General features: G+C 40.6%; 1 protein-coding gene across 1 annotated transcript in view; it reads left to right on the top strand.

Annotated features, from left to right (window-relative positions):
* The window catches only part of LOC117453978 (ecto-NOX disulfide-thiol exchanger 2-like), a 212,663-nt gene that overhangs the window by 131,465 nt on the left and 67,506 nt on the right, over positions 1-13,692 (top strand). Inside the window, exon 6 of the mRNA XM_034093029.2 lies at positions 10,096-10,308. Coding sequence (XP_033948920.1) covers positions 10,096-10,308 — 213 coding nt within the window. The remainder of the gene's footprint in view (positions 1-10,095; positions 10,309-13,692) is intronic.

Here is a 13,692-nt window from a genome sequence, read left to right as displayed (position 1 = left end):
ACCCCACTGTTTATACATCAATCAATTCATTCTATATGTTATTCTGTAGATCGTGTACATTACTTTCCACTTCTCTGCTTGTTGCACCTGGTTAGAAGCTAAACTGCATTTCGTTGTCTCAGTACCTGTAATATGTGCAATAACAATAAAGTTTCTCTTTAAGTTAAACCAAATCATTAAAATAAAATATATTGTAATGTAATGATTTGGTTTAACCTTATTTATTGAATACATCATTTAAAATGGCAAGATTAAATCAAATTACATCCATGTTGTACACATCATAAAGCTTAAAGTGGCAGCTAAAGAATTAACACAGCAGCAGGTCTGTTCAATTCATGCTCATTCAGCTTCATGTGTGCGGATCTGAAGGGACTGATCATTTGTAGCCTGTCCACCTATCAGTTTTGCAAACATTAAGAGGGAGGAGCATTTCTATTACATCCACTTCATCTACAACGAAAAACGCCAACGCAATTTCCGCCATTGCAAACCCAGCCAGTCAAGCCGACTCCGAGTCCGAGCTGTCCGACTTAAGACGAGCTTTTTGACACCTCCCCCGGCTGCGATCGGCTACTCTCGTCAACTTTCGAGGCGAGCCGCAATGTGTCTCAAACAAGCCTAGTACCAGTAGAAATACATTGCTTTTAAAATCGTGCTGTGCAACACGAAAAAAAGGGGCAAATTGTGTTGGTGAACACGAATCAATAGATTACAAATCGTGTTGGTGAACACGAAATGCCGTGAGACTGGGTTGACACTTCAGTGTGAAATAGTCCAACCGTCTAAACACCAACTGTCTATTTTCTCCTTTTTACGCACGTAACCACAGTGATTGTGATTTACGCTCCTTCCCTGAACACAGGCTGTGTAGAGAGGAAACGTAGGGCTGGTGCTGCTGCTCCGCTAACATGCTGCTTTCGCTTCGTCTCCAGTATAAAGGCGGTTTTAGTTCAAATTTCGGACTGCCATATAATTCACTCGGTATAGCTGGTGGTCCATATTCTGTGGCTTGGTCCCTGTGTGGAGGGAGCGGTTTGAATCCAGCCTTGGCGGCATGTGTCTTCTCTTCTGTCTTTCCATTTCAACGTTGTCCCTTCAATAAAGGTGCGGATAAAAATATAATAAACATTTCTGCTGATTTGTTTTATGTTGATTGGATCATCATATAATCACCTAATCACTGCAGCTATAGTCAACATCTCTTGGATATGTATACGTTTTAAATGTTACCCAGTGCAAAGCAAAATGAACTCCCGTAAATGGATGAAAAAAGGTTCACATTTATTTCGAGCCAGTAGTAACAGTATTCTAACTTCATCAGATTTCATTAAGTGTTCACAATGTCTGCAGACTTTATATTTTGACTATACTTGTACTTTTAAAAGCGACTTGATACATGTTAATCATGTACCTTAACTTCAACTGGTTTAATGGCTGTGGTTGAGTACAGTTCCATATTTAAAGACGTACAGTATAGGCAGAGGGTGTGCGGAAGGGGCTTATGAGATGTGAGAATATTGTCGAGCCATTTAGATTCCTCATGTAATCAAACATGTTATGCAAGAGACTCCTCGTTGATCCGCAGTGACGTTCCTGTCCTTAATCTCTCCTCTTTGCTGTAACATTAAAGCTAGTAAAGCTTGGCCTGAAAAATCTCGAGAGATCCACTTGATATGGAGTGCTGCTAATTTGTTTGTAGACAGATGTGATGCCTTTGTATTCAAATACTCTGATAACCTGCTAATCGACCACTTAACAACCACCATTCCCGTCTATTTTTCAGAGAAAAGGTCAATTATTTCTGAACTTCTCTTACATTTTAAAGAGCTTGGACCAACTTGTATTTCATTGTTATATATTCACACTAACTTGCAATGTGTTTGAATAAAGAAATAAACATATGGCTAAACAAAATTAATTGAGATAAGTCAGTTGAGTAATTTTTGCTAAAAATGCAACACAATTTCTGGGATATATCAAAATATTTATCTTAACGCTGTTCACAGAACTGCAGCAACATATTATCTCATTGTCTGGAAATAGTGTGATGTTCTGCATCGTTGTCTGCAAGTGTAGTCACACTCCCATCTGTTTCTTGTCCTAATAGCTCTGATTAATGAATAAAACCGTAAACACAGAGAAAGAAAGAGGCAACTTTAATGGAGTATATTTTTCTGACTAACCTATGGAGCACATTCTAATATATTTAAAGTTGTGTTATTTATGTTTCATGTAATGCCTCAGCCTAACACCAATTCAATGAAAATCTGAATCGCCATAGGTGATCAGATACAACTAATGATCCTCCAGATTGTCTATTAATAATGCAGCTGCAGGGATCCATGTATTATGAGACCGTGCCTTTAAACAAACAGGAACACTTAGGATTCACAAGATAACACCTTGATTCAATATCTGGTGTTGTGATACATCATCCTTCATGCAAGCCATCTGACGGGTGTGTGTGTGTGTGTGTGTGTGTGTGTGTGTGTGTGTGTGTGTGTGTGTGTGTGTGTGTGTGTGTGTGTGTGTGTGTGTGTGTGTGTGTGTGTGTGTGTGTGTGTGTGTGTGTGTGTGTGTGTGTGTGTGTGTGTGTGTGTGTGACTGTGTGTGACTGTGACTATAGTGTGTGTGGGTGTGGGTGTGTGTGTGTGTGTGTGTGTGTGTGTGTGTGTGTGTGTGTGTGTGTGTGTGTGTGTGTGCGTTGGAGATTTGAGGTTTATGTATGGAAGCATGTTCCCTCCCCTGCTCCTCTGACTTGCAAGCAGCCGAGTGAGACAGCAAAGGACAACCACTGCTGAATAACAACAATTATTAGAATCAATGACGTCTTCTGGCATTATCTTATTATTCACCAGACAAAGCAGAAGTACTTCTGAAGGCAAGGCAAGTTTATTTATATAGCACCTTTCAACACAAGGCAATTCAAGGTGCTTTACAAAAATGAAAGACATTAAGACAAAGGCATTTAAAAACAGTCATTAAAAAGAAAAAATACATTAATAATAAAAAGCACATGAATAAAATGTTACAGTGCAGTTTAAGATATGAATAGTTCACACAGAAGTTCCACTTTACTGATGCCTTTCTTTAAGGTTTCTCCGAACATGAGCTGTGTACGTTTGTATGGCAGATACGTCCCGAGCAGCATACACAGAGAAAACCAGCCAGGACAAAGTCCCCAGACACTGATTCCCTGGGGTTACTATCCCCAAATGTTCATTACAGGCCCTGTCACACTGTCCCGAAATTGACACCCGATGGACACACGAATATGGAATTGTGAATTTCGCACGAAGATGGCCCCGAACCACACACGAAGGCAACATTTACATTACATTTAAGACATACAACTGCAATGAAAGTACCAAAAACAATTATGTTACAGTACTATGATACTGTACTGATATCTTCAGACTTTGTTCTTTACTTTCTCCGTCTTTATATGTAGAAAATATTATGTTTTCTCCGTAATGTTGTTTCCATAACAACAACAATTTCCTGTCAACTGTCCTTCAAAATAATATATTATATCCCTTTTAGTTTCACAGAACACAAATTGGGTTATTTACATAATATATTTACATGATTTTGTTGTGCAATAAAACAACCCGATGGACACACGATAAAGGAAATGTTCAAATTCGGCTGTGATCGTAGCAACATCGGGCCATTCGTGAGGGCATCTTAAGCCATCGTATGATCGCTGGCGGAGTTTCTCAGGCTCCGGCAGCAACTTCGTGAGCGGAGGCAAAATCTTTGGCATGCCAAAAAATTGCCGAAGGACCTTGCGAAGGTTCATTTTCGTGTTGAATTCGTGTGTCAATTTTGCCCTTCGTAAGGCCATCGTGAGGGCATCTTGTTATCATCGGTGCCATCGGGCATTCGCCCCGATCAGAGTGAGGGTGAATGCACCGATGATAACACGAAGATGACACGATTTGACAAGATGCCCTCACGAGTGCCTTACGAAGTTGCCGCTCACGAAGTTGCTGCCGGAGCCTGAGAAACTCCACCGGCGGTCATACGATGGCTTAGATGCCGTCACGAATGGCCCGATGTTGCTACGATCACAGCCGAATTTGAACATTTCCTTTATCGTGTGTCCATCGGGTGTCAATTTCGGGACAGTGTGACAGGGCCTTAACCAAAAACGAAACACAACCACTCAGTTTCAATTAAAAGCAGCGACAAAAAGAAAAGTCTTCAGCCTGGATTTAAAAGTAGTCAGAGTTGGAGCGGACCTGCAGGTTTCTGGGAGTTTGTTCCAGATATTTGGAGCATAATAACTGAACGCTGCTTCTCCATGTTTAGTTCTGACTCTGGGGACAGAAAGCTGACCAGTCCCTGAAGACCTGAGAGATCTGGATGGTTCATAATTTAGCAGGAGGTCAGAAATGTATTTTGGGCCTAAACCATTCAAAGCTTTATAAACCAGCAGCAGTATTTTGAAATCTATTCTTTGACACACAGGAAGCCAGTGTAAAGACTTCAGAACAGGAGTGATCTGATCCACTTTCTTAGTGTCAGTTGATAGAGATTTTGAGGGATAACTTGTCCGCTTTTCAAATCTCCGCGCGTCCCTAACAAGCTGGTTATCATACAGGAAGGAATCCAGAGCATACAATTAACCGTTAAACAATAATCTACTTTAATGGTAATATAACAATGCAATACAATCAATACATTACCATACAAAGCCATATCATATCATATGCGTAATGTCAGGAATATGCCTACTCCTGGCCCTTGTTCACGGGCTGCCACGACCTTCCGGTCCGGGCCGCGCGAGAAGAGAGAGAGAACCAAAGAATGCATGGCTCTCAAATACCAACAGAAACAGGAAGGGGTGGAGTTTAACTGGTCGTCTTTTCCGGTCATCTCAAACAAACACCTCTGGCATTCACTGTCTCCTATTTCTGCAGCCTCCACACACACTCATCCCCCCACATTCCAGAGACCACAGTGGGGTCTTGCTCACAAAGATTTCATCTCTCCAACTTCTGGTTTACACAGACTGCTTATTATTAATACAAAGTAATTAAACCCACACATATACTATTCAAGATATGTAGACTTCCCTGAAACATGACATGCTAGAGATCTTAAGCAGAATATACTCTCCCCCACCTAGCACCCTGTCCTGCATACCTCCACCTCCCCCATAGAGCAATAAAACCCTGTTTACTGCAACTAGCCCTTTGTTTATAGCCATTTTAGTCCTCACATTTATGAAAGGATAAAACAGAGAAATCAATATAAAACACAAACACAGGTATTGTTTGAACAGTATTCCCTTAACTGCTACTATTGATAATTACCAGAGAAACTCAAGGGACCTCTTTTAAGATCTGGAAATTGCAACAAGACTTTCTGCCATTTCAAATGTAACACACTTCTTAAATATCAGATGATAATACTCTGCACAGTGAGGACTCGAGCAGCGGCGTTCTGAATCAGCTGCAGCTTTCTAATAGATTTTGTAGTGAGACATGTGAAGACACCATTGCAGTAGTCGAGTCTACTGAAGATAAAAGCATGGACAATCTAATCTTTGTAAACAGCACCTATATCACACTATGTTCACTGTTTCTATAGAAGTTTGGCAATAGTCGTTTACCAAAGATATGTATAGCAAATATGAGAGCTGATTGATTTTACCCAGACACTGTTTTTATTTAACCTCCACTTATTTTATGTTCAGCATAAACAAACATTGAATTATTTATTCTATCTGTTATTTTCCTTGCGAAATAACTGCAAGTTCTTGAAGTTATTTTCATCTCATCATCTCCATGTCCTCATTCTTTCTGCTAAAATAATCCTGTATGACCTATACACAACGCAGAATACAACTCCAATAGATGTTGCTAAGAGAGCTTGTACAAAATAAACAAATATTAATTTAATAGATTTTCCGCAGTTGAGTTGTTTTTTGCTACTTGTCTTGTTTTGTGAAACACTCGCATAACTTCAGTTGATGGTAGACTTGTTGCTTCCTCTATGATCCAGCATTCGTTCCAGAGTAATTTCGCAGGAGCAGCATTTATTTGCTCCTGATGGCCTGAACTCTTTCATCCTGTCCCTTTTGCCTGATATAACTTAAGTTGGCAGGGGCCATTCTGTTATTCTACTTCTGTGTAGGGATGTCCCGATCACCTTTTTTTGCTCCCGATCCGATTCCGATCATTTGATTTTGACAATCTGCCGATACCGATTTTTCCCGATCCGATCTTTATGCAATGCATTAAGAGAAAAAAAAGGTAACAGATAACGGCTGGTCATCCAACGCGATGAATTCAGCTATCTTGGCTGTTCTGGGGCAGTTTCTCTTTCCTTTTAAAAGTCTCTGAAAGTGTTGGTTGTTTCAGTGCCGTTACCTGAGTGGCCGCTGTGTACTCTGAAGGAGATATGAGTGGACAACTAGTCCGCTTTTCCAAATCTCCGCGCGTCCCTAAACAAGCTGGTTATATTACAGGAAGGAGTCCAGAGCATACAATTAACCGTTAAACAATAATCCACTTTAATGGTAATATACAATGCAATACAATCAATACATTACCATACAAAACCATATCCTATCATATGTATAATGTCAGGAGTAGGCCCACTCCTGGCCCCTGCCCACAGGCCGCCACGACCTTCCAGTCCAAGCGGCGCGAGAAGAGAGAGGCAGAACAGAAAGCTGGATAGGCTTTCATACCAATGATACAGGAAGGGGTGGAGTTTAAGGACAACTGGTCGTCTTTTCCAGTCATCTCAAACAACACCTCTGACCCTCACTGTCTCCTATTTCTGCAGCCTCCACACATACACACATCCCCCCATCACATTCCAGAGACCACAGTGGGGTCTTGCTCCAGCTCCCCCACAGCAATAAAACCCTTAACAGCTCTTTGTCTACCGCCATTTTAGTCCTCACATTTATGAAAGGATGAAACAGATAAATCAATATAAAACACAAACACAGGTATTGTTTGAACAGTATTCACTTAACTGCTACTATTTGATAATTACCAGAGGAACTCAAAGGACCTCTTTTAATATCTGGAAATTGCAACAAGACTTTCTGCCATTTTCAAATGTAACACACTTCTTAAATATCAGATGCTGCAATCCCCCTGTTGCACTCTCCTAAAAGAGTGCAACTTACACAAGGCACTTGAAACATAACTATTGTCATTCCTCTCCAATATCATCAGAAACTGAGATCCAAAGTATTTGAAATCGTGAAGGAACCGAACATCACTTCCCATGGCAGTGAAGGAACCATGAGGGGGCAGCTGAGTGCTAAGAAGCGGTCTCCTGGTGGTGAATCATCAGCCCGCCTGCCCGCCCCCCCCAAAGGAATAGCCCACACGACAGCTGATAGGGAGGGGGAGATGCGGCTTTCCATTCACGGGTGGAACTGATCAGAGAGAAGTAGACTCCTCTGCTGCCTCGACAAGTCCCCCAGCCCACTGCCAGCCGCTTCCAAGTCGTCTGCTGCCTGGATGTCCTCGAGGTCCTTCCCCGGTCCGATGATGATGCCTCCTGGGACGACTGCTAGATGGATGTCCTCGAGGTCCTTCTCCTCCAGTCCGCTGATGACCGCATCCGAGTCGACCTCCATGACGAGAGCCAGATCCGTCCTGATGTCGTCTAGGGTCCCCGCAGGTGTTTTCCCCCGCCGCACACTGGCTCCAGTGGTACCAGTTGTCCCCCTTTCCTTGTAGGCGGACGTCATTGGATGTCCTCTGGGTCACTCGGTCGGGGCCGGAGAGCCTGGGGTTGACAGTCAGCCTCCTGCGTCTCGGGTCCCCCTTTTGGCGTCAACAACCTGTGTGGAGAAATCTGATACAAATCCCTCAAGCCTACGCTCCGGGCTCTGGGGCCCTCGGCTGTTTGACCCACCAGTGCGTGGCCACTTGGAGCCTGTTGGTGGGGTGTCTTAAAACAACAGACGTCTGTGCACAGGTTTTCTAAATTAATTGTGCAGCTTCAGAATCGTAATACTTGGACTGTGCCCACTAAATAAGAACCCCAACATCTTTAGGTAAACTAAATAACATATTTCAATAGCTCTGAATTTCTGACAAGCATCTGTATTTATTTTTAAATGAAATCCCTGAGATCCCATTAAAAATCTAAAAATATGATTTGAACTGCTAATGTTTCTGGTAAAGAAACACACTAATGTTATGGATTCAAAAACAACCAAAATCACAATACTAACAAAGTGAATGGCTTCCTGGTGATACTGCTTTTACCCGTCAGTGCTTAGATATTATCCCGCTGAAAAAATGAATACAGAATTCCAACAAACTGTCATCAAATGTATTTCTATTATGAATTTAGATTAAATGTATATCCCCATAATGACCTAAACAATAAAGTCTATGGCTTTTACTTCTTTACCAGGCTAGTTACATGATGTTGTCCAAATTACATTGTGTCTCATTACATTACTATGTTTTAGCTTAACTGTAAATATGTTCTTTCTACATTTCAAACCTCAGTTACTTTAATACCTGTTGAAACATTAGTTGACACATTACTCACAGGTCAGCTTCTTCAGTATTCCATTCTAGACTTACATCTCTCTGGTAGCCCCTTGGCTACAGATTATTTATCTGTGTTACCTGCTATAACTCAATCAATATTAGAGACATGTCAACATTCATCAAACAGTGTGTTATCCCCAAATATGGAGCAGGTCAATTCTAAAACTGTCAATCAATGGTCAGATTGAACAATGGAGTTGGGCAGCAGGTCCCTTTCAGTCCCTAAATGAAAAATGTACATTGTAAAGTTTACACTCCCCCTTTTTTACACATTAACTCATGTGTAAACAAAAACCTGTATGGGAAGAAAACCTTCAGGTCATAATGGATTATAAGACAATACCAAACATTTTTCCCAAATGTACATCCATCATTTCCCACAGTAAACACTCCAGTAAGTGTTTCTCTCCATCTTTCAGTCCTAAAAGAAACAGAATCCTCATGTTTTAGTTTGAGCTTCACATTCTGCAAACGGGTGAAATATCATCAAGCAGATTAGATACGGTTTCCCCTTTTGTGCAATGTTAGGAAACCTCTCATTTCACACATTATTATCACACAAAAATAATGTGTTAGTCCAAAACATGCTTGATTAGTCATCGTTTTAAATCATGCAGTTGCACTGATCAGGTGCAGACATACACACACTCACACTGTCAGGTTGTAAAGTCAGGTCTGGTCAGGTTCACCCCAGAGTCAGTCATTGAGAGAAACTCAAAGGACCTCTTTTAATATCTGGAAATTGCAACAAGACTTTCTGCCATTTTCAAATGTAACACACTTCTTAAATATCAGATGCTGCAACTCGCCGTGTTGTTGTTGGTGTTTGTTTCTCAGGTAGCGTATTAGATTGGTCGTGTTGAGCGTAGCTCTGTTCTTTCCACCACGCGGAACCTCTGCCTTGCAAACATTGCATCTGGCTGTTACACTGCCTTCGCTTTCAATTTTATAATACTTCCAAACTCCTGACATTTTCTCTGTCCCAACTCCCGAGTCACCAGCTGAACGTAGCCTCTCATTAGCTTACTGCTACTATTAGACACTGCGCCCACTCTGTTGCCAGATTTGAGAGAAATAAGCAACCAGGTCTATGAAAACAAGCCCAAAGAAAGCAACACATACATGTTGTGTAATTTTAAACCAAAACTAAGTCCTCAGGATGACTTTAAGACGTGAACATGGTCATTTTTGTTTTGTAACATTAAATTAAAAAAAATATTTTATAAAAAAAATAATAAAAAAAATCCCGATCCCCGATTTTTTGAAAATTACGTGATCGGCCCCGATCACGTGATCGGATCGGGACATCTCTACTTCTGTGGTATCGATTTTGTCCAGCTTTCCTTCTCTTCTTACCCCCACCTATTCACCTGCTACTTCTCTTCTGTCTTTGTCAAATGACTGTGAGTTTTTGAAGATGGCCCTTCTTTAACCTGTCCTCTGTAGAGTCCTTTCTAAATTACTTCTTCCAAGAAGTGAGCACATTTACTGAGGGAAATGTCCTTTTTATCTGTTACTGCTCATATTGACCCAGACCTTTCTTCCTCAGAGGATGGCAAGTTTCCTGAAGCAGTGCGTGTGCTGTTGACATGGCTGGAGAGAGGGGAAGTCAACCGAAGGAACGCCAACAACTTCTACTCCATGATCCAGGCGTCCAACGGCCACATCCGCCGGCTGACGGGCGAGAAGAGTCAGCATGAGAAGGAGGTGGAAGAGGCCAAAGAGAAGTTCAAGACTGCGATGGTCACCATTCTTGGTCAATGTGAGTCTTCTTTGCTCAGTCAAAGTGTATGTTTCTCTCACTCACACACTCTGTAAAGTATTTATTTTATGTCACCACCCGCGGGGAATAGCCCACCATCCTATAGGATTTACCATTCAGTTATTGCTCCACACCGGTAACGGGTGCAATCGACCACGCTACACTGCAGTAATTCCCATGACACTTTGCAGTCTGCCGTTTTATCACAGTTCACCGCTCTGTACGTGGCATATCAAATGCTCAAATACCCAGAGAGAAATACCATGACATAATAAATACGCTCTAACTCACACATTTTGACAGATACATTTACCAACAAATCATCTCTCTTTATCTATCTCTTTACTGTAACACACACACACACACTTACACACAGAGCAAGGAATACTTTACAATGATGATATTACTTGCATTTTTTTTGAAGGACACCATTTGTTGTTCCAGGACAAACTGAACTTGATAAGATTCAGTAAGAGACAAATAAACTTGAGGCAGATTATATCCTTCTGAAAACAGATAAAGAATGAATTTGTTTTTATAATGAATTTTTTTTAATTATAGCGCACAACTATGAAAATGACTTGAGCCACACTTTCAGTACCACTTCTTGTACTACTGCTATTTCTAACCAAAGCAAAAGTATACTAGCAGTTTGACAGTACAGTTGAACAATTATTTTATCATACATTTCCTCAATAAAAGCTTACATAAAGTAGCCCGGCTCTAGACTTTGAAACCTGACTTAATATATGAGTTGTATTTATTGATTTATTTAAATCTGGTGGTATGGTGACTGACAGCTGTTTTTCTTTGAAGGCAGGATTGATAGATAGCAAGAGTGACATATGGACACGATGTTGATAAGAGCTGTAGTCAACCTACAGAAATCTTTTGTACTCTTAATTTGACATATTTATTTGATAATTGAAACAATGATAAACTACAGCAGCTTCCGTGTCAATTGATAAGGATGTAGTTGGTTATGGTAGAAGAAAATACCTCTTCTCTCTAAATAAATGAAATGAAACTAAATGGAAATGCAGTCTGATAGTCAGGCTAATGATGCTGAATGATGCCACATGAGACCGATAGTGCTTAGTTAAAAATAATTAGCAGTTAACATTCATTCATTAGTCAGGGATGTATTAGACTTAACATAATAATGTGAGGTAACTAACAACAGATTCTGATTCAAAGTAACAACCTCAGTGTTAAAGATGCAATAATTACACTTCAACAGCACCTTAATTAAATTGTACAACATAATAACCTAGTAAACAATAAGGCAGGTGCAGAGGTGTGACTAAAAGTTACATTTTAGGCCATATTCTGATTTCCCTTTACTTATAACAACATAATGGCCCGATATTGAAGTAAAAAAGAAGCCTTTTTTAATAAACAATGTAAATAAAGTACTGTATTCAGCGTATAATGTGTGAAGGAATCCCTGGGGATACCTCTACCATTTATCTCTTGCATTCGTTCAGGTTGTTTATCTTGATATAACACCGCTCTTCCGTACACTCAACACAATGTTCTCTTTTTTCCCTTTTATCTGATGCATTGTAATATATTCGACATGTGTTCAATGACAAAAGGCACAATAAAGTGTGAATAGGGAGTTAAATGGCATGAAACAACAATAGTGAGGATCTGTCATCTGAGATGTCTGATGCATAATGATAAGCGTGCTTGTGTTGATACGTCCTACAGGTTTGGAAAGGGTAGATTGAAGGGTGTTACAACCTCCTAGGACTTTCTCTTTATTTGCCTCTCTCTCATTGTATGTCTAATCCTCTTTGTCAGTCACCCTCACCCTCTTTCTTCCGGTGTTTCTCTCATTAAAGGCCTTCCACATCCAACACAATAATCCAGACAAACACTTATTTCTATTCATGAGTTTGTCTTTCGCCCGGCGTCCACCCATGCAAATGCCAACACTGAGATTGAACCCCCATGAGGCAGTTTCCAAACCACACCTGTGAACAAAAGAAACATCCATATTTACAAGGCCCTGCTTTTGTCACAGAGTGCCAACCAAGGACACAGTATTATACTGTAGGCACTCTCACAGCTGTCACCTTGAAGATAATTACCTTTATTGTCCCTGTTCTCTTGTCTTTTTTTAAGTGGTCAATTTACTCAACGTCGTAGCAATAATACATGTTATCCATTAAGATGTAGGATCCACTACCGACATATGACGTAGCAGTGATGCAAACAGTGACAGAAATGAGTAGAAATGTATGAAATGACTGTATTCATTCATACTTTGTATAGGGATATTTCAGATACTTTGAGCACATTTTGCGCACCTTTACTATAAATGTAACATATGGACCACCTACGGCGCCACACAAACAATGTTAACAGGTGGACTGAGTCGGATTTCCACCATTACTTAGCTAGCTGACAACATTTCTTGCCCCAAAATCACAACAAACGAGTATTATCCATCAAAGCACTTTTATATATATTGGCACCACTATTAGGCTGTCCCATCTGCCACTACTTCTTAGGCATTCTTTCCATTTGAAGCGCTGACTTCCCATTTCACACCTGTTTCAGCTAACTGGTCAGGGAATACAAGACCTTGTGGCTGTGTCCCTGTTATAAGGGAAAATGAAAAACCTGACAGGAGTATTGCTGCTACCACAGGCTGTGTCGTGGCACTCAGCACGCTCCGTCTCTGACATGTCTTGCTAGGCTTGACTGCCCTTCTATCAAAACAATAGGGAAGGTCTCCTGGGTGCTTTGCTCTCACCATAGGGATTGTTTCTCCACTCAATCCTCCCAGAGAGGAGGAGGAAAAATCCCAGTCAAAGCTTCCTCTTCTTCTGTTCCACACTACCTACTGCATTGGAAGGAAAGGATGCTCTATGTTTGGATTTGGCCCCTATGCCCCATAATGTCTACAGCCAAGGCATATCCCACCATTAGGGTTGGGCAATACAACTAAAACATGTTGGAAATCAGTTGGATAGATTATTTTTCTGCCATCTTGGAAAAAAGATTCTAGATTTTAGTTGATGTAAATAATTGAGCTCCATGGCAGTGCCAGGTATAACAAATCCTGCCAATAACAAATGAATAAATACATACTTACATCTAACATGTAGGTGGAGCACCGACATATACCTAATTTATTCGCATGGAAAGACATATTAAACAAACATGAACGTTGTTATTATTAATGGCAACACCTAAAATCAGGTTTATTGCCAAGTAAGTTAACACATACAGGGAATTTACTTTGATATATAATGGAGCAAACATAAACAAGAAAGAGAAATTAAGAGGTACTGTACACCCACACAGACATACATACAAACACGCACACTTGTATATATACATGTTCCCAAGGCTTAACTATAGTTTTCCAAA

The sequence above is a fragment of the Pseudochaenichthys georgianus genome, chromosome 10 (assembly GCF_902827115.2).
Source record: "Pseudochaenichthys georgianus chromosome 10, fPseGeo1.2, whole genome shotgun sequence".
Classification (NCBI taxonomy): Eukaryota; Metazoa; Chordata; class Actinopteri; order Perciformes; family Channichthyidae; genus Pseudochaenichthys; species Pseudochaenichthys georgianus.
The sequence above is the reverse complement of the archived record's forward strand: the minus strand, read 5'-3'. Positions and strand labels throughout refer to the sequence as shown.